Source organism: Camellia sinensis, chromosome 10 (assembly GCF_055761805.1).
Source record: "Camellia sinensis isolate YWXY chromosome 10, ASM5576180v1, whole genome shotgun sequence".
NCBI classification, from domain to species: Eukaryota; Viridiplantae; Streptophyta; class Magnoliopsida; order Ericales; family Theaceae; genus Camellia; species Camellia sinensis.
The window spans coordinates 115,304,474-115,324,837 of NC_138970.1; the positions used below are offsets into that span (position 1 = coordinate 115,304,474).

Below are 20,364 nucleotides of genomic sequence, written 5' to 3' on the forward strand. Positions count from 1 at the left end.
GTGGTCGTTAAAAATAATTTTTTGTGACGATATTTTGCATGTCTTTAAAAATTGACAATTAGTGATTTTTTTTATTATGATTTTATAAATTATTGCTAAAATTTATAATTAGTGACATATTTCTATGAAGAATTTTTTAAACTGTTGTTGAAAGTTGAAAATTGATGTTTTTTTTTGTGACAAATTTTTTAATCTATCGTCAAAATTTATAATTAGTGACATTTTTTTAGACAATTTTTAAACTATCGTTGAAAATTAATAATTTGTGACTTTTTTAATAGTATTTCATGAAGAACGTCATTAATTATCATAGAATCTATTGGATAATAAGTTCACCTATTAAGACTTATACATAAGTCTCAAAAATTAACACCAATGCTACAAATCCAAAAAAAAAAAAAAAAAGAAGATAAATTACCTGTAAATCTTAATAGTTGGACTTAATTCCTATTAAGTCTTTTCAATTCATCTTTGAAAATTGGTCCTAACAGAATCTCCGCTAAAAATTGACAATTTTGATATTTTTCTAAATCTGTCGCTAAAAATTAACACTTAGTGATATTATACTGTGATGAATTTTTTAAACTATTGGTAAAAATTAATAATCAGTGATGTTTTTTCTTTTTATTTATAAAAACAGCGCTAATTATCACAGGATCCATTAAATAATAAATTGACCTATTAAAAAAATCTAAAAAAAATGGGAAATTTTCTCTCAAGTTTCTAGATGGCTCTCCTACAGAAACTTTTGGTGTTTCAATTTTCATCTGATTGAATACTCATGGTTGGTTTTTTGGACCGAAGTGTTTGTCACCTTTTTCTTTTTTTTTTTTTTTTTTTTTTCTTTTTTTTTTTTTTTTTTCTTTCGTATGACCATGTATTTCCTTTTCAAATTCACTCTTAAACTTTTGGAAAATGTTTGAGGCCACAATTTTTGTGAACACAATGGCACAAAATTGCCAAAACGACATCATTTTGAGTGCAAAACATGCCAAAACAACGTTACTTTGACAGTTTTAAGCCATTGTGACCACAAAAAATTGTGGACCTCTAACATTGTTGTAAATTTCTATTAATCCTTCACAGCCTTCTCTGCCCCAACCTTCATATCCTTTTTTGCCTCTCTTTGTTTCATTCAACGTTCCACAACCATCATCCGCATATACTCAAACATCACACTGTACTTTAGTTGAGTTTTTATTAAAAAAAAAAAAACAAATATAATAATTTAAATTTTAAGAATTAGTTTCGTAAAGTTATGAAAAAATTCAAAGACACCTCCATGCGGTTCTCATTTTTGAGGTAGAAATATTTTTGAAGGTTCAAAATTATATTTTTTAGTATTGATATCAAACTTGTTTTTAATTATGTAATATAACAACCAACTAGCATTTTTTTCATTCAAAATGCAATGCTACTTCGTTTTGAAAGTAAATTGAGAAAAATTACAAACATTTAGAGTCAAAATGAAAAAATGAAAAATACTTTAAAAGCCAAACGGAGAAAATTGCGAAACTAAAAGGGGGCAAAGTATAATTTATCTTTTTTATCACCACAAGCCTTTTTTTTGTCCAAAATTAGATAGAAATTTGTTCTGGTAGTAAATTTGGGAAAAATTACTAACATTAAGGACTAGAGTAAAAAATAAAATAAAATCATGAACTTCAAAGACCAAGTGTAATATACCCTTTATAACAGTTAACAACCCACTGCTCACAGCTAGTCCACAGTTATCAATCATTGATTTTTGTATTTCTTTCTTCTTCTTTTTTTATTTTAATTTTTTAATTTTATTTATTTATTTTTTTTTATTTTTTTTTGAGGAATTAACTTGTATTACATTTATTACATTAAACTATTGTTACAAGGGCTCAATTACAATTCTATTCAACAAACAAAATTATTAGAGAGCTTCAATTATATGAATATCCGGTTTGCCGCCAAAACCTCTGAACCCCAAGCCATGTAACATACAATCTTACCGACAACAATGGTCTTACCGGTATTGGACCAATATTTAAGTTCCCACAATATCATGCTTGCTCGTAAGGCGTTCTCATCGATCACAGCATCGATATCTTCATGCGAGAGCTGCTTCTCAACTTAGCATGGCAGAATGCTGCTCCAAGTACTCTTTGCTATTCATCTCTGTCAATCTGCAATATATAATAGTCACCATCATTAGTCAGAATGACAATATATGTGCAACCACTATCCAGATTTGACTCTCTTACAAACCCCGAAACTTTTTTTCTTTCTTTTTTTGGGATCAGGAACTGAAAACTGTTTTCGAAAACAATACTAAATGGGCTCAAAGGAAGCTATGTCGATTTTGTCTTTTGCTATTTTCGAAGTAGGAATTAAACTGAGGCTTGAGCTGTTAATGAAACTTTTTTTTTTTTTATCGACAAATATTAATTGTTAGTTGTTAGATTGGTATCTATGGGAGAAAATCTCCCCACCTTTGGCAAAGCACGTAAGTGCTTGCACTCCCTTAATCTCCCCACCTTTGGCAAAGCACCTAAGTGCTTGCACTCCCTTAATTCAACTCTCCTAAGGGGAACTGAACCCCTGACCTCCTTGGAATTAAGCCCTAAGGAAGGTATGGTGGCCAACTAGACTAGGCCTAGTTGGTTGCTGTTAATGAAACTTTATCGGTCATTCTAAGTGAAGAAGGTAAAAATAAAGAAGGATACAACGACAGAAAATTGAAATAAACCGGATTTTCCAAATGCAAGCCAATGTTCAAGGGCTCTCTGAATGCATGGGGCAAATTCATTTTCTTCCAACTAAAAACTAGGAATCTATTGCAGATATGAGAAAGCAGAAAGTTTTCCAACTATCTCCCAAATCTAAAGCTAGTTCTTTTTTTGGAACTTTCTTACGTCCATCTCTTGAATAGTGTGCTCTCGATAACTACAGAGCTACTGGCTTAGGGTTCTGAAGCTTAGAAAGTAAGTTTCAAAATAATTATATTTCTTTTAAGCACATGTTTCGTTGCAAGAACATTTAAAAAGAACATAGTCATACTGTTAAAAACCTTTTTGTTTTTTTTGAACTACCATTAAAAGTTTGGTTATATATTCAATTTCATCTATGTTAAAAATTTTGTTAGATAAACAATTTCATCTAAGTTTGTGGAGGGTCAGCAACCATTTTCAACTGTTGTACCAAGCATTTCACCAATCAACCATCTTTTATGTCCTCCGACCCCAAATGAAGAAAATTGTTTTAAGAAATACGACTGCATTAAGTCTATCAAAATTTATGTTGGGCAACAAAATGGATGGCTCAAAGTAAAGGCTATAGGAGAACGGCCACAAGAAGGAATTCTATCTATATAAAAGTTTATATGCTATATCCAAAAACGAAAAAAAAAAGAAGTATTGCAGAACATCATACCTACTAATAGTGCGATCTTTTGCAAAGCCCAACTCATTGTCCACGCAAAGATCCAAATCATCATTTTTCCTCGATCTTGAAGAAGTTCTGGGAGCCTTGTGTTGAGCATCAGAGATTGTCACAATCTTCTCAAAAAGTTCAACAGGAGTCCCCTCAGCTGTACACATCAATCTGGCTTTGTTCTCATACATCACCTGTAAATACAGTGAAGTTAAAAACACACAGAAGCCGGTTGGAGATAAAAATATGCTTTTAACATTATAATGTTTTGATTTTATGCTATGTCCCTTCCAAGAGGTGTCAGGTTTTGTGGAGTTCTAGGGCATAAATGGAACCCAAGTACCAAGTACTTATGTCTAAATTATTAAGCTCATAAATAATCAAACAATTTGGAAGAAAGGAGACTAACATCAACTAGAGTGACAAACCGATATGCTGCTGTCCTATTGTGGAGTCCGAAAATTGGTACACCATCTAAAGCCAGCGTATGAAACCTCTCTGCCAGAAAGGAATACCATTGGACAATAATTTATTGTAACAGGAAAAAAAAATAAGCATAATAATTGATAGGTACGGAAAGATTTTGCAATGAATGTAAAATCACTTAAGTTTAGAAAGAGCATCATGGAAGCTATAAGCCTAGTACTTAGGAGAAGTATTCATTTTCTTCCTCTTATTGTATTTTTTATTTTTTTGTAATCAAGAACCCAATCCTAGGCAAGGCCCTTTAGACCCATGTTAGGAAGGCAAAGTTAAGGTTCAAAGGCCACCTTCTAAGCCAATGAACCGGGCAAACTGGAGGGGATTTCAACCCTCATCAGTAACATGGGAAGCATACCCATTTTCAAAGTTCTATTGGACTTTATTCTTGATACTCAATCACTGAAGTTAACAAAATAGAGATTCATCCCAACAATTTGGTGTTGGGTACTGAATTTTAAGGAGAAGACGAATTTGAGGTTTGAACCCACTCAAGCTAGAAGTGACTTACTGAACAATCCAAAATAGTCCGCAGCACCAAGTGGTTTGTCACACAGTTCTTCAAAAGAAAAATATGCACATCCATTAGCACCCAGAGGAACCTGAACAGTGGAAGAAAAATAAAATAAAACTGCTCTCCCTGTCTTTATGACTTAATAAACTGAGGGTGATGTAGAATGGGCACACACCAATTGTTGGTGAAGATTTTATTTATAATTTTACAAATTGTAATATTTATGTTTATTTATTTTTTCTGCTTTAGGTTCATTAGAAATTTTATTAATATTCATTAGTATTCTATTTTTGACGGGTGGGCCTGGCATAGCAGTAAAGCTCCCCATTGGTGACCTGGTGGTCACGGTTTCGAGTCACAGAAACAGCGTCTCTGCTTGCGGGGCAAAACTGCGTAGATCAACCTTTCCCCAAACCCCGCTTAAGCGGGAGCTTCGTGCACTAGGTACGCCCTTTTTTATTTAGTATTCTATTTTTACTAGGTATTCAGTTTCCTTTTTCTATTAGGGTTAAGTTTCCAAATAATATTAATAGTCAGTTTCCTATTTTAAATTAGGCCTTCCAACCTAAAAATATTAATTCATTGCATTGTAATAGTTAGCTTTGGATTATTGATTTAAAGTTGGGGCCATTTGTGTTAGGATTGTGACCCCCTTCTTCCTCTCCCTTCTCTATTCTCTTTCTATTTTCTGTAGTGTACTACATCAGAGGGATTTATATCAAATACCTGTAACGTCCTTCCCATAACAACTTCCACCTGCTGTGGATGTGCTGTGTGTTCCCCAACTAAATGTTGAAACTTTTGCTTAAGAAGGCCAGTTAACTCTTTCCCAACAAAGTAGAAACCTTGCTCAGCCTAAAGTTCAAGTGAAATATAACGAGAAGAATTTATACGAGAAGAAATTACAAGGTGAAAATGCAAACATGATGCTTTAACGAGTTAAAAAAAAAAAAAAAAGAAGAAGAGAGTTAATAATGTTACCGAAGTCATTTTCCGGTAATCTGTTGATGATCCAATCTCATGAACTACACATCTTTCCTACATCAAAATAAATTTCCAAGCTTAACTAAATAAAAAGTAAAATAAAAAAATTCAACATATACATGGTCAATGAGGCCTTAAGTTTCTCATCTACAGGCACACCTTCAACGTGGAAATGAATGGTAGAAAAAGATCTCTCTGCAATCCGCCTTCATAAAGGTTGTCTGGAGCACGATTTGAAGTAGCAACAAGAATCTATACTTGCAGACATATACAAGTTTTATTTCTCAGTCAAAAAACCACATGTTGAATGCATAGAGCCTAGAGGGCTGAGAACATAGAAAAATTAGTAGATCAAACTACTTACCAAGCCATTGCTGAATAAATGTCCAAATAAACGGTTTAATATCAATGCATCAGCAACATCAGTCACCTATGAAAAAAAAATAGAAAAATGGAACTTAACAACAGGAACACAGAGTAAAAGGCTAGTAGATACCATCCATGATGATAAAATACAGAAATGATGCTGCTATTTTCAACTTCCGACATACCATAAATTCGTCAAGGCATAACAAAATTGATTCATCAGATATCTCCCCTGCTACAACTTCAAGGGGATCCAACACACCCTTATGCTTCTGCAATTATACAATACTATAGCATTAAATTTATACTTCAGTACACACCACCTATTTCCAAGTAAAGTCGCCAAGAAGAAGATGAAAATTGGTCCAAAAGAAGATATTTTCGACTAAATTTGAAAGTATTTTTCAGGAGCCATAGTCCATGAACTTAAGATTTAGCTATCTTGACCACCGATTCAGTGAAATGAACGGCTAGAGAAGAAGATCATGTATCCAAGATTTTTGTCGTATGACATTTAGCTAGCAACTCATCTTGGAGACGCTCACTGGCTCATTAAAAACACTGACCTAATTGTTAGTACTAGTGTCAATTACTTGTGCGAATGACAAGCGGCAAACAAAATAGTCAATTTGTGACAAACTTCCTATCTAGTTTGCATTTAGAAGAAATATAGATAATTCTTACTTGCAAGCGGCTGTGGACATCCAACATGAAATCATGAAAATGAATCCTCTTTTTCCTCCAGCTGCTAGGCCTGAAAGTATAAATACAAATTACAAGAAAAAAAACAGTGAATAATAATTGCTTAGTATTCCCTCGGCATTATGCTTATGATTTGCAATTGATGGGTAGCTCATGTTCTCATATTCAAGTCAATTTTAAGGTCATCGATAAGGCAAATTAATTATGCACATCAAACATACAATTGATCAAAAAACAAGTCCATCAGCATGGTTTTTCCTGTGCCTACTCCTCCATAGAGATAGAGTCCTTTCACAGGTGAGTATGAAGACTGTGGAATGAAACGGGACCACAACCACCTACTCCTAAAAATGAAAGAAACAGTGAATCAATGACAATGAAGTTATAAACTCTATTAAAAATTGACAACTCCAGTTCATAAAATATATATATATATATAGTAAAACGCAAACAAGAAGATCATGATCTGCCTTATTAGCAAGTGATTTAGGAATCAGGAAACCAAATGAACAATTACCTGCTAGCTTTCTCAGAAGCTGCATACCGATCTAACAGGCACACTTCAGCTGAATTGGCAAGTTCATCATAAAGTCTCTGAAGTTCTCTTATGGTGCCTACCTACACAATCACTGTCAGTATATCCCCGGCAAAGTTTTCAAAGGTGAATGCGTAACCCAATGCATTTTAACCCCTCATGAAGCAAGGTGTATGTTTCAAGGCATCAAGGCGTAAGCATTTTTTAATTTTATATTTTTATATAGTACATGTAGAAAATATTTTACAATAGTAAAAAAAAAATGTTAAAAATTAAATATAAAGGTGTGAATACATTTTTCTTCAATACATTGAACATTTCACTATAAATAAAGAAGCTTGCCCTCATCGAAGGTAAAAAAAACATTCTTAGTTTTAGTTATCAAGCTTCTCAATTAAGCCTTAGTTAGCTTTGTGTGTGTGTTTTTTTTTTTTTTTTTTTTTTTTTTTTTTTGGTCATGTGATTGATTTTTTTCCAATGGAATATAATTACAAAAGAGGTTTTTATGTTTAAACCATATATTAGATTAAGTTAACAATAGCCCAAAACAAGTTCTCCTTATACGTACTCTTCACATGCTTATGAGTAAAAGGCATACCAGGCGTATGTGAAGTGCACGCCTCAAACTGTGATGCACAAGCCTTTGGGGAGTGTAGCCTATACATGACTCGATGCGACCTTCATAACACTTCTAAAAACTTTTTGATTCTCAAATAATGGAAAACCAAACAAATTGGATAATACATATGGATTAATAAATCACTCTCACAATTTAGACATCTTCTGCGTAACCATTTAAAAGTACTTTTTCACATCCAAGAACCAAAATTGCATTAATTCTAGGTCTTAAAAGCAAATCAAATGATACCTAGCAAATAGCACATTAATTCTAACAACTGCCCCACCAACAACAAAACTAATTAATGCTAACAAACACAAGCCATGTAAGGGAGTGAGAGCACAAATTTTCAAACATTTACAAACCAAGGAAAATTCCGATCGAAGATGAGAAATGTAACCTTCTGGGCTGGAGAAAATTCGGAAGAGACATACAAACTAGTAGCTTTTCCTTTAAACCTTATAATCAAACATGAAGAGTGAATTGATTGCAATACCTGACAATTATCCCCATCCACAAGATCACCCGCTTCAATTCTACGCTCATACTCAATCATAGGCCCTGCTTTGCTTACTTCTACAATCAAATCAAATTAAAACCCAAATCGAAATGTCAACATCATGCTAAAGATTATTTAACAAAATTGAAAAGGATAAAAAGGCAACCTCCATTAGCTACTTTAGCAGCATCAGCAAACAGAGCTCTTGAGATCATATATGGATATGAATATCTACAAATTTCACCATTGTAGGAGAATCTGTAGACACAGCAAGTACTAGCCAAATAATTTTGTTTTCTTGATAACCCAGTTAAGATAGTATATCCTCGACGCCGAAAAACTGATTGAAATTGTCGAACAGATCGAACAATTGTTTTCATCTTCAATCAGAAGGAACCAATCCTCCAATGTTGAAGTGCTTCAGGAGTAATTCACAAGAACCGAAATGCAAAAAGTTCTGAAACAAATAGGACTAAAATATTATATTTTGTTATCATATTGGTAGAATAGAATATATTCTCACAACTATACACAATTATTAACCCTTTAGACAGTTATGCAACTCAGAATAGAACTACTAAAAAGTAATATCAAACTGAAAAAGTGAAAAATGTTAAAAAATAAATAAATGTAAAAAAGGGGATAGATAAGAATAAAAAATTACATAAGAAAAACAAGTTAAATGTGAGCATTCACGTCACCAAAGAAGATATATATATATATATATATAATTAAAAAAAAAACCCTAGATTATAGTAATCTAACTTCAAGATTACAAAAACCCAATTGGCATTTCGAAAAATAACACACACACACATACACAAAATATCAAAGAATGATTATTGATTTTATATACTGTTTCCAATCAAAAGTAAAACCAATATTTTTCACCAGAAAATAAATTTAGTATTTTTAAAGAACTAATGAAATTTACAGTAATAAAGGAATTGAGAGAAATGAACGTACAGATCTTGGCCTTAGCTGAATTAGGAGAAGAACCCTAAAAAATTGAAACACCCAGAACTGTGTTGAACTTTATTAAAAAAAAAAAAAAAAAAACTGATCTTTCACAGATTGAACAATCCTATACCTATGAATGAATGAATTTATTGTAGAGACATGGCTATATATATTTATGTATATGTATGCAATGGATTTGGAAGCAACAAAAACAGAGAAACCTAAATCTCGGGAAGTGACTCGATCAAAGAGGAGAGAGTGTGAGTGAGAGAGAGAAAAATACAGAGAGAGAGTGGCGTGGGAAGTCCTCTATCTATATTTCCATATTTTCTTCTCTCAATTAATTTTGGAGCTCTAAAATATCATTAATGACATAATAATTAATAAAAAAAAAAAAACAATATCAAAGTTAAAACATGAAACTATTTAGGAAAATATTAGAGATCCTAAATTTTCTACCAAATAAATGATCAAATGTCTCACATGGGTGTGGGACCCACAAAATTGCGGACCCCACACCCAACATTTGGTCATTTATTTGGTAGAAAATTTAGTGTCCTTAACATTACTCAATTATTTATGGTAGAGTCCACTATCACATCATTAGTGACAGCACTAATTAGTGCTCTCACTCATTTTCCTTCTTCTTTTCCTTTTGTCTTTTGTAATTAGGAAGAGCTTATAAAAAAAATTTAAAAAAATATGTATTGTATGATGCAATAGTTTGGCTAAGACCATCGCTTCATTAAACAAACTTAGCATCAAATTTAAAATTTGGTAAAAAAGTGACTTTTTAGTGCTCTAACGGTTTCATCAAATCAATATCAAATCGAGAATTTATCAAACCTTTCACCAAAATGAGAACACGCTACAAGTTTCACCAAATCACTGTTTATTACCATTGGGGAAGACAAACCGGTTGACCAGCCGGTTGACCAACCGGTCGACCATAAAACGGTTCAAACAGTTCAAAGTTATAGGTTCAAACAGTTAAAAAAAAAAAAAATTGCCTTACCGGTCGACCAGCCGGTTGTCCCGGAAAAAGTTCAGACAGTTCAAAAAAAAGGTTCAAACAATTCAAAAAAAAAAAAAAAAATTTGCCTTCACCGGTTGTCCCAGCGCAGATTTGATAAAAATTTGATGAAAATGAACCATTGGAGCACTCAGTATCAAATTGAGAAAAAAGTCATTTCTTTACTCAAATTTGATGAAAATTTTGGTAAACCTTTGGAGATGCTCTAACAAACAGACTAGTTGGTTATAGAAATAGTTATTGAAACTGTTTTTTCTCTTTAATGTTGTTTTTTTGTTAGGAGATTTGATAAAAAATTTAGAAAGAAATATAAAAAAATAAGTGAAATATGAATAAAATATATTTATATTTTATTTAGTTTTATACATATTTTTCTTTTCTCTTTCTCTTTTCAAATTTTTCTCTAAATTTTCTAACTAAACATAGTGTAAAAAAAATTAATTTGAGAAAAAATCCAAAACAGTTTTATAATATGAAAAGGGACACTAGAATATATTTTAATTGTTAAGGTCACCTAGTTCAATTTTTACAAATTCATGTGAGTGAATTTTGAGTGAAGATCCACCGTAGTGATAGTTTTGTGGTGTAATTTGTAGTGCTTTTAGTGAGAGCGCCACACGTCAAAATGAAAGGAATGGAAGGTTGAGATTGTGTCTTACTAGTCCACGTCGTTTTAGATTTTTTATTTATTTTTTGTTTAAAAAAATTAACTCATCATCCAAGCTACATCCAGTATGGGAGCTAACATTTTTAATCCTTCTTATCGATACACATTAATATAAACAATTAGTTTGAATAAGTAGTGGAAATATTGTATCAAGCATGGGAGTTAATGTTGTAGATTTAGAACTGATTGAAGAGTTAATTCGGAATAATTGATTCATGTTTCTAAATGCTATAAATGGATTCAAGAAATCTAAATTCTTGGATGACTTATCATATTTTCACATATTATGTTTTCGTTCATACCTTTTCCGGAAATCTCTATATCCATCTACAGCATATTCTAAGGACTTACACTAGATGTGAAACGAAAGATGGGTGGCTAGTAGTGTTTTATCTTTAAACAATTTGTTTGTAAACAATTAGTCTGTAAAAAATTATTTTCAAGTCTAATTAGTTTGTATTGATTTCAATTAATTCTATTTTCAAGTCTAATTAGTTTGTATTTGGTATCAGAGGCAAATTGATGATGATGTTAGCTTATCGATTAGTTATTTCTGTTTACATCTTCTCTATTCTATTTCTGTAAATTGCTTCAAATCTTCTTTTTTCTTCCCAACTTATCACCCATTTTGAACTTTGCTAGTAGCCACCTTTCGTCCCATATTCAGTGTAAGTCCTTAGGAGAGGCCGTAGATAGATATAGGGGTTCTTGGAAAGGGTATGAGCAAAAACATAGCATGTGAAAATATGATAAGTCATCCAAGAATTTAGATTTCTTGAATCCATTTATAGCATTTAGAACAATAAGTCAATTATTCTAAAGTAACTCTTCAGTCAGCTCTAGATCTACAACATTAGCTTTCATAGCTAATTTAAAAATTAACATGTATACCAAAAAAAAATTAGACTTAAAGTATTAATTAGTTTGTATTTTGGTATCAGAGCTAAGTTGATGATGATGTTAGCTTATTGATTAGTTATTTCTATTTACATCTACTCTATTCTATTTCTGTAAATTGCTTCAAGTCTTCTTTATTCTTCCCAACTTATCACCCATTTTCCACTTTGCTAGTAGCCACCCACTTTTCGTCTCACATCCAGTGTAAGTCCTTAAGATAGGCCGTAGATGGATATAGGGGTTCTCATAAAGGGTATGAGCGAAAACACAGTATGTGAAAATACAATAAGTCATCCAAGAATTTAGATTTCTTGAATATAGCATTTAGAACAATAAGTCGATTATTCTGAAGTAGCTCTTCAATCAGCTGTAGATCTACAACATTAGCTCTCATACCTGATACAGTAGTAAACGAAGAAGAACATGAATTTCAAAATTTAAAAATAGATTTAGGATGGAATATACCAAAAGCACCAATTAAAGAAATTTATAAAAACAAGTTTTCTCAAATCTTCATTCAATATTGATCTCCAAGTAAAAACTATTGAAAAAAGTTTATACTTTAACAAAAGTACATGAAACATGTCAAATATTATAACTAAAGACTATTAAAAAGCATAAGTCAACTGGTCATAATTTTATTCATATTGGACTGGTACAAGTTGTAGTCAAACCTCTATCTGTTAAAGGCATAAACTTATCTGCATTACTCTGCCTAAGAGATGCTAGATTCAAAAAATACCACACCAGTATGTTAGGAATGATGGAATCTGGTCTTCATCAAGGTCCAGTTCATTTTAATTGTTTTCCTTATTCCATATTAAGTTTAAGTGATCCTCACATATTAAAAACCCTTACTTTAAATATTCGAGTTTCTGATAAATTTATTGATATGCTAGAAGGTGCCCATTCTATCACTCTAATTTACCGAATTAATTATAAGTGCATACGAACCAATTTAAATGTCCATGCTTTAGTTAAAAGTCCTAAAGATAAAATACTACTTATCCAAGGTAGTACCTCTAATGCTAATATTGATGTTTCAAAAATCATACTTTGGAAAGATATTACTCTTCCAGATAGATGGATTACAGTTAATGAAAATTATTTCCATAAAAATCAATATGATAGTAATGATTTACATCAAATCCAACAATATGATGATGGATCAGTCCATATACGTTTTGATCATTTAAATTGTAGTCAATCTTCACGACATAGTATCTCTAGTCAACCTAATGATAAAGAAGATGAAATTTTTAGTGCACCATTATTTACTCGGAAAGATAGAAATCTTCAAATTTCTCATAGTAAACTAAAGGGTATAGACACCTCTTCTACATCTCAAATTAGTAAACTTGTTTACTCTACACAAATTCCTAATGAAAAAACTACATCTCAAGAATCACCTACACAATGGATTTTGAAGTCATTCCTCCTGTTAATCCTCGATTATTAACTCTCAAAAAAAAATTTACAATTGACCTTAAAAAACTTTATGATGAATTCAAATCTTAAAACGACAGACTTATCGGACTACTTATAATCAACAACAACAATCCAAAATAACCAAGAAATGGTATAAATTTATGAAAAAATTAGGTACTTAAGTAAACTTCTTTGATTAATTTGAAATTTATTATCACAACATAAACACTATAACCAAAACTAAATGGAAAACCTCCACTAATACTACCGTTTCGTCTAGTCATCCTCCTTTAGAAACCATCCTGATTGACCATAAAGGCTCCACAATAAATGCTTCTTATTTTAAAATACCTGGTGATGAATCTGAAATTAAAAAAGTTATTGAACAAAATAATTATACCAATCAGTGTTTAAAAACTATTGGTAAACAATTAGATAAAATTGAAACTACTTTTGAAGATTATTCAAATAGTCATACATTAACTAGTAAAACTTTGGAAAAACCACTTATTAACCTTCCAAGGACTAGGAATAGATTAAGTTTAGTCACTCATGATACGAATACGATTGAAGCCATTAAAAAACTATTTACCAAGTTATCTACACCTTCCAAAGATAAAGGAATTACTGTATTAACTCAACAACTACCTATTAAAATTGATTCTGACTCAAACACGTCTACTACTATGAAATTAGTCAACTAGAACAACAATTTTAATAAACTAATCTTAATAGAATAGTACATCCAAAAGTTAATCCTACTACTCTTGCCAAAAATTGGTACACTAAACCAACACCACCTGATCTTCAATTTGAAGAAACTAATATCAATAATCAATTTTCTGTTTCTGTTTCTGCTAAAAAATTGTATGAATGGAATATTGATGGACTTAGTGAAAATCAAATTCTTCAAAAATTAAATCACATGTCCATGGTAGCAAATAGCTATCTTAGTAATTATCCCCATTACACTCAACTTGAGATAGTCTCTCTACTTACCTCTAGTTTTACTAGAATGCTTAAATCATGGTGGGACAAATATCTCACTAATGATATGCGCGAAACTATTCAACATGCAGTCCAAGTTGATGAAAAAGAATTCCCTATCTTTGATGAAGAAATAGGAATGCGTAAGCTCGATGGAATTAATACTTTAATATTTACCATTATTAAACATTTTATCAGCACACCGACTAATGTTCATTCTAGAATCCATGATCAACTAAGTAATTTAACTTGCCCGATATTAAGTGATTTTAGATGGAATAATGATGTTTTTACCTCTCGCATTATGCTTCACGATGATTGTACTAAATCATTTTAGAAAGAAAAATTCATTAATGGATTACCTAATCTTTTTGCCCATAAAATTTAGGATGTCCTTAGTCAACCTACCGGCGTAATTCAATATGATAATTTAACCTATGGTGATATAATTACTACAATCCAAAAAGAATGATAAAAAATGTGTATCGATATGAAACTTAGTCAAAAAGCCGCTACGGATAAACATAAAGCTAAATATGAATTAGTTAACTTCTATAAATAGTATGGTCTACCTCCTGCCGCGCTATCACGTCGAAAACATACTGAAACTGAATCTTCACATAAATCACATACCAAGTACCGTAAAAAGTATTCACCTACTATATCACCTGATAAATATTATGCTAAACCCAAAAAGAAATATCCCAAGCAAACTAAACATTTTAAGAAGTCCAAATCTACCCAAGATGTTACTTGTTATAATTGTGGTAAAAAGAGTCATTATTCTAATAAATGCAAAATTAAAGAAAAACTAAAAGACAAACTTAATCAATTACAAATTACTGAAGAAAATCAAAGTCAAATATTTGAACTATTCAAATTAACTAAGACCCCTAATCAATCTCCTAGTACATCTAGTCACTCATCTAGTGATATTAATCCCTTAAGTAATACTTCTAATTACTATTCCTCTAGTGATAATACTGATAATGATCAAATTGAATTAGGATGTAATGCTACTTGGTGTAAACAAGTCAACGTCCTTAGTAAATTAGATAAGCCAGAATTAAAAAGAAAATACACTAATAAATTAAAATCTTTATTAATCAATCGGGATAATAAACCGCATCAGGATAAACCAATCATTAGTCTAAGTACTACTTCAGAAAGATTCCGAAAAGATAAACATAAAGAAATAACTTTACAAGATTTACAAAATGAAATCAATCAAATTAAAGTAACTATTAAAGAATTAAAAAAATAAAGACAAATCATTAGAAGAAGAAATTGCAATATTAAACGTTAACAAAAGTCTTAATGATTTTCAACATAATAATGATACTTCCTCTGATGAGTCTAATACTAGTCCTAATCCCAACCGTGTTATCTTTGATAATCAATCGACTAAATCTCATAGTGAACATGATAATCAAGAAAGTAATCGCTTAAACATAATCAACAAAATCCATATTAAAAAATGGCATTCAAAAGTCAAACTAGTTACTAATGATTTTGAAATCTACATCATAGCCCTGATTGATACTGGTGCAAATTTAAATTGTATTCAAGAAGGCTTAATTCCTATGAAATACTATCATAAAACTAGTGAACAACTAAGTTCTGCTAATGGAAGTCAAATGCATATTAAATATAAATTACCCAAGGTACATATTTGTGAAAACAATGTTTGTTTTAAAAAGTCATTTGTTTTAGTAAAAAACATGATAGATAAAGTCATTTTAGGCACTCCATTTATTTTCTTATTATATCCATTTACCACTACTAATTATAGTATAACAACGCAAGCCTTTGGTTAAACAGTAACCTTTAAATTTTTAACTCCTTCTGAAATAAAAGAATTAAATCAATTAAAAGAATGTTCCATATCTTAATCTATTAATCAATTAACAAAAAACTCAAATTTCTCAAAGAAAAAGTAAAATACAAAAGAATTGAATCTTAGTTAACTAATCCAATTCTTGTTTCCAAAATTGAACAATTTAAAAATAACTTAAACTACAGTTTGCTCTACTTTACCCAATGCTTTTTGCATCGGAAAAAACATGTAGTCACACTCCCTTATATCAAACATTTTAATGAGCAACTAATTCCTACTAAATCCAGACCAACTCAAATGAATAATGAATTAGTAGAAATGTGTAAAAGAATCAATGAACTATTAAAAATTAATATCATTTGAGCCACCTTGGTCTTGTCCAGCTTTTTATGTTAATAAAAATGCTGAACGTGATGTTCCACGATTAGTCATCAATTATAAACCATTAAACAAAGTTTTAGAATGGGTACGATATCCAATCCCAAATAAAAAAGATTTAATAAAAATACTTAGCCAAGCTATCATCTTTAGTAAATTTGATCTTAAAAGTGGATTTTGACAAATGCAAATTCACCCTAATGATGATACAAAACTGCTTTTACTATACATTTTGGTCATTACGAATGGAATGTAATGCCTTTTGATTTAAAAAATGCACCAAGTAAATTTCAAAATATCATGAATGAAATATTTAATCCCTTTAGTCATTTTTCTATAGTTTATATCGATGACATCTTGATTTTCTCCAAGTCAATTGACAAACATTGGAAACATCTCCAGTCATTCCTTCACATTATTAAACATAATGGCTTAGTCATTTCTGCACCCAAGATTAAGTTATTTCAAACTAAAGTCAGATTTTTAGGTTATGATATCTACCAAATTATTATTCTCCCTATAAGTAGATCTATTGAATTTGCTTCTAAGTTTATCGATGATGAAACCTTAGATAAAACTCAGTTACAAAGATTTTTAGGCTCCCTTAATTATATCGCTGAATTCTATCAAGACCTTAGGAAAATTTGTCACCCCTTTTTTTTGGATTAAAAGATAATCCTCCTCCTTGGTCTTCCACTTATACTATTATTGTTCAACAAGTCAAAAAATATGTAAAAACTTTACATTGTCGTGGTATTCCTACTAAACATTCATTCAAAATCATTCAAACTGATGCCTCTGATATCGGTTATGGTGGCATCTTTCTTCAGAAAGCCACTCCCCAGTTATCTGAATAAATTGTTCGTTTCTATTCTGGTGTTTGGAACAAATCACAGAAAAATTATAGTACTATTTAAATATATATATATATATATATATTGTATTATGTATTAGTATATTTCAAAATGATATTTTAAATTAGAAATTTTTATTACGTATTGATTGTAAAAGTGCCAAGTATGTTTTAGAAAAAGATGTTCAAAATATTGCAAGTAAGCATATTTTTGCTTGTTAGCAATCTGTACTAAGTATCTTTGATTTTGTTATTGAATATATTCCTGGTAGTCAAAATTCTATCCTTGATTTCCTTACCCGAGAAATTTTACAAGGTGGATAGTCTATGCCTACTCCTTATTGTTCCACTCACAAATTACAAGTCACCCACTATCGTAAACTTATTCGTTGTTGTGCCGTTAAAATATCCTCTTTCATCACAAGTCCATAGTCATTAAACTCATTTATGATAGAGTCAATACCAGTGAAATCATCTACCACTCCTTATACATACACAATATTGTATCCCTTGATGTACGGGAAAGAAATAAACCTTCTCGTATAATCCTGTTGACCAAGTCTACTCTCCTCCGTACGTCGTCGCTTTATCACCTGAAAACACAAACGTGAGCTAGCCGGCGGGTGTGTGCCGGAAACCTCTCCGATGCCTAAGTCAGTAAACTTGACAAATAGACAAAAGCTCTGTATATTCAGAAAGCAAAGTTGTGTGTTACCTTTCCAAAGGTGATGTTTGTGAGCTTTTATAGGTTTCGTGTGACACAATCCTAGTAGGACTTCTACTCCTCCATGCAGAGTCCTCCTAGGATTCATACTCCTAAAGGATAATGTTTATCCTTTAACACCCCCCTCACTGCTTAAACCAAGTGAGATGGTTTTTACCATGGCCGAACTCCAACATGACCGAAGTAATCATGGCTATATTGAGCCGTAGAGTAGGCCGAACTATCCTTAGTTCGGTTCCTCCTTTTACTCCTCCTCATCTCGGTGTTCTCATGTACAAACCTTGGTGTGTTTAGACCGAGCTATCGAGTAGCAAGGTTCTGACCGTTCTAACCACAATACGCCATGACCGGACTAACTCTGAGACCGGCCTAACTCCAAGTCGCTTCCGGACCGGAGTAACTTTACATTCCTCTTAGGCCGGAGTAATTTTTTACCTCTCTCGGGTCGGAGTAACTTTACGCCCTTTTTATCCAGCCCTTCGTATTTTGGGCCATAATGACCATCTCATAGCTCGGCTCAATTTTCACAAAAATTACCCTCTCAATTGCTCCTTAATTCCATCTGCACAGCATGATTGGGATTACCTGTTTATCAGCCAATACTGAAGTATTTAAGCCTTTCCAACCGAGCTAAAACTCTTAAGCCTTTCAGTCGAGCTAATTTTACATCGGGCTCTACTTGTCCGGTCAAAATGTCTTTTCAATCACAGCAACTAAATCATTTCTTATTCCAATGACACGTGGCAGGCACTGATTGGCTCTCTGCAGCTGTCCCGCCGCCCTCGTACCTCGCAAAATTTGAATAGTTCCCGCCCTTCCACTTTCGTCTTTTTCACAAAACAATCCCCTCATCTTTGGTTTCACCACCGTATTTCTTATTTCCCTCATTCTTTCTATCAAGCTCCATTGCTCTCCAACTTTTGCAACTGTGAAGCTTGTTTCGTGTGCCTCTTTTACTGTCGTTGCTTCCATCTCCAGGTCTTCTACTTCAATCTGGTAAGCAAATCCATTTTTCTTGCTCTGTTTGTTTTCGTATTTGTTCAACCCATATCTTGTTTAGTGTGCTTTCTGCAAACACTTTTTCTGTTTTGCTTTGCTTCTGTACTTTTTGGGAAAAAACTAAACAATAGAACACATGAGTACATGTAATATCCTGTAGAAAACTAGTTTTTGATCCAGAATCATGATGCAACCGAACTAGGATACTATTTAAGCTAGGTAAAAGTCTAGTCAGCTTACAACCGGACTTACACTTCATGTTTACACCAGTAGCTTTGAATAAGTCAAACCACTTCTTGCTAGACCTTAGCCGAGGTAACCAACCGAACTAGGTTCGCACTTAGCATACCGAGATACCTGAACTCCAACCGATCTAGGCCTTTGGGGCTAAACCAGCTTTCTTAGTTTTTTAGATGACACTCAGAAAGCTGCCCCTAGACAATCAATCGGTCAAACAGAACCGTTTCCACAACCGAGATATCCAGACGCTTGCCAAGCCCGAACTAACAAAGCCCTGCTCAAACCGAGCTACCAATCACCTTGCAAAAACTGAGTTAGAACCTGTAGCATCCTCATAGCCGAAGTAGGGCTCCTATTTTTTGTACTTTTATTTTGCAGCACGGTTCAATGATCTGTGCTTAACCCCTTTGTTTTCTACTTTGCAGACTTAGGTTACCCAGGCACTCCTCTGCGTGCTCAACCGAGCTACTGAGAACAATTTTTGGACCGAACTAATTTATTCGTAAATTATACAATAAATGGGGAAGTATAGGTATCTAGTAGACACTCTGGGCGGCCTAGCCGAATTCAGAAAAGACTACAATATACCCGATGACGTCCACCTGATTTTAGCCGAAAAGGATGTCATACCTTGGGGCAATGAAGGCTTTGTCCCCTTCACCCTTTTGTCAATTATTGAAACCGGACTACGATTTCCAGTCCAATCCCTGATTTGTGAGTTTCTTAGGCAAACCAGACTATGTCCAACCCAACTGTCCACCAATTCCTACCGTATAATAATGGGTATAGCCGAACTGAACCGCCAAGCCGGTCTCAACCTCGGTCTGGCCGAAATCTTTTACCAATACTCCATTGGTTCGAAGGAAGACGGCTGGGTGTATTATCTTAGAATACGCCGTCGTCGTGAGAAAATAATAAAGAATACACCGGATAAAGACTTAAACGACGACGATTTTTTCTGGGTGTCTGGGAACTTTGAGGACCACCAAGCCCAGATTCCTGGCCGAAGGATCAATTGGAAAAAAGGAGAACCCGGTATAATTACTTCGGTTTTCTTGCGTGTTTTTCTATATTTCGGTTTTTTAATCTTTCAACCGAACTAACAGTGTCTTTTTTCGCAGATTCTGCCCACCTCCATTCTTTATACAGCTACCCAAATCTAGCGACTTTGCGCGCCGCACTACGGTATCCAGAACGTAGTTGGGCTAAGCTATTAAAGTTCGAGCCGACCTACAGATACAGCGGCCGCCGAAAGGTGAG

The 20,364-nt window shown here is 32.7% G+C and overlaps 1 protein-coding gene across 3 annotated transcripts; it reads right to left on the reverse strand.

Moving 5' to 3' along the window:
* Positions 1-1,744: 1,744 nt before the first annotated feature.
* Positions 1,745-9,396, reverse strand: LOC114315901 (uncharacterized). Of its 3 annotated transcripts, none has more exons than XM_082892066.1 (15): positions 9,068-9,396; positions 8,268-8,558; positions 8,099-8,178; positions 6,966-7,066; positions 6,670-6,792; positions 6,431-6,500; positions 5,932-6,018; positions 5,745-5,810; positions 5,540-5,632; positions 5,378-5,434; positions 5,123-5,251; positions 4,394-4,484; positions 3,812-3,900; positions 3,403-3,596; positions 1,745-2,148 (listed from the first exon to the last, which is right to left on the reverse strand). In XM_082892066.1, the coding sequence occupies exons 2-15, from the start codon at positions 8,479-8,481 to the stop codon at positions 2,139-2,141; spliced, it is 1,404 nt and encodes a 467-aa protein (XP_082748192.1). In that variant the 5' UTR covers positions 8,482-8,558; positions 9,068-9,396; the 3' UTR covers positions 1,745-2,138. The 3 variants fall into 3 exon arrangements, with proteins under 3 accessions (XP_082748192.1, XP_082748191.1, XP_082748193.1); XM_082892065.1 differs by having other exon boundaries at positions 1,745-2,156; XM_082892067.1 differs by lacking the exons at positions 3,812-3,900; positions 4,394-4,484 and having other exon boundaries at positions 1,745-2,156.
* Positions 9,397-20,364: the final 10,968 nt, after the last annotated feature.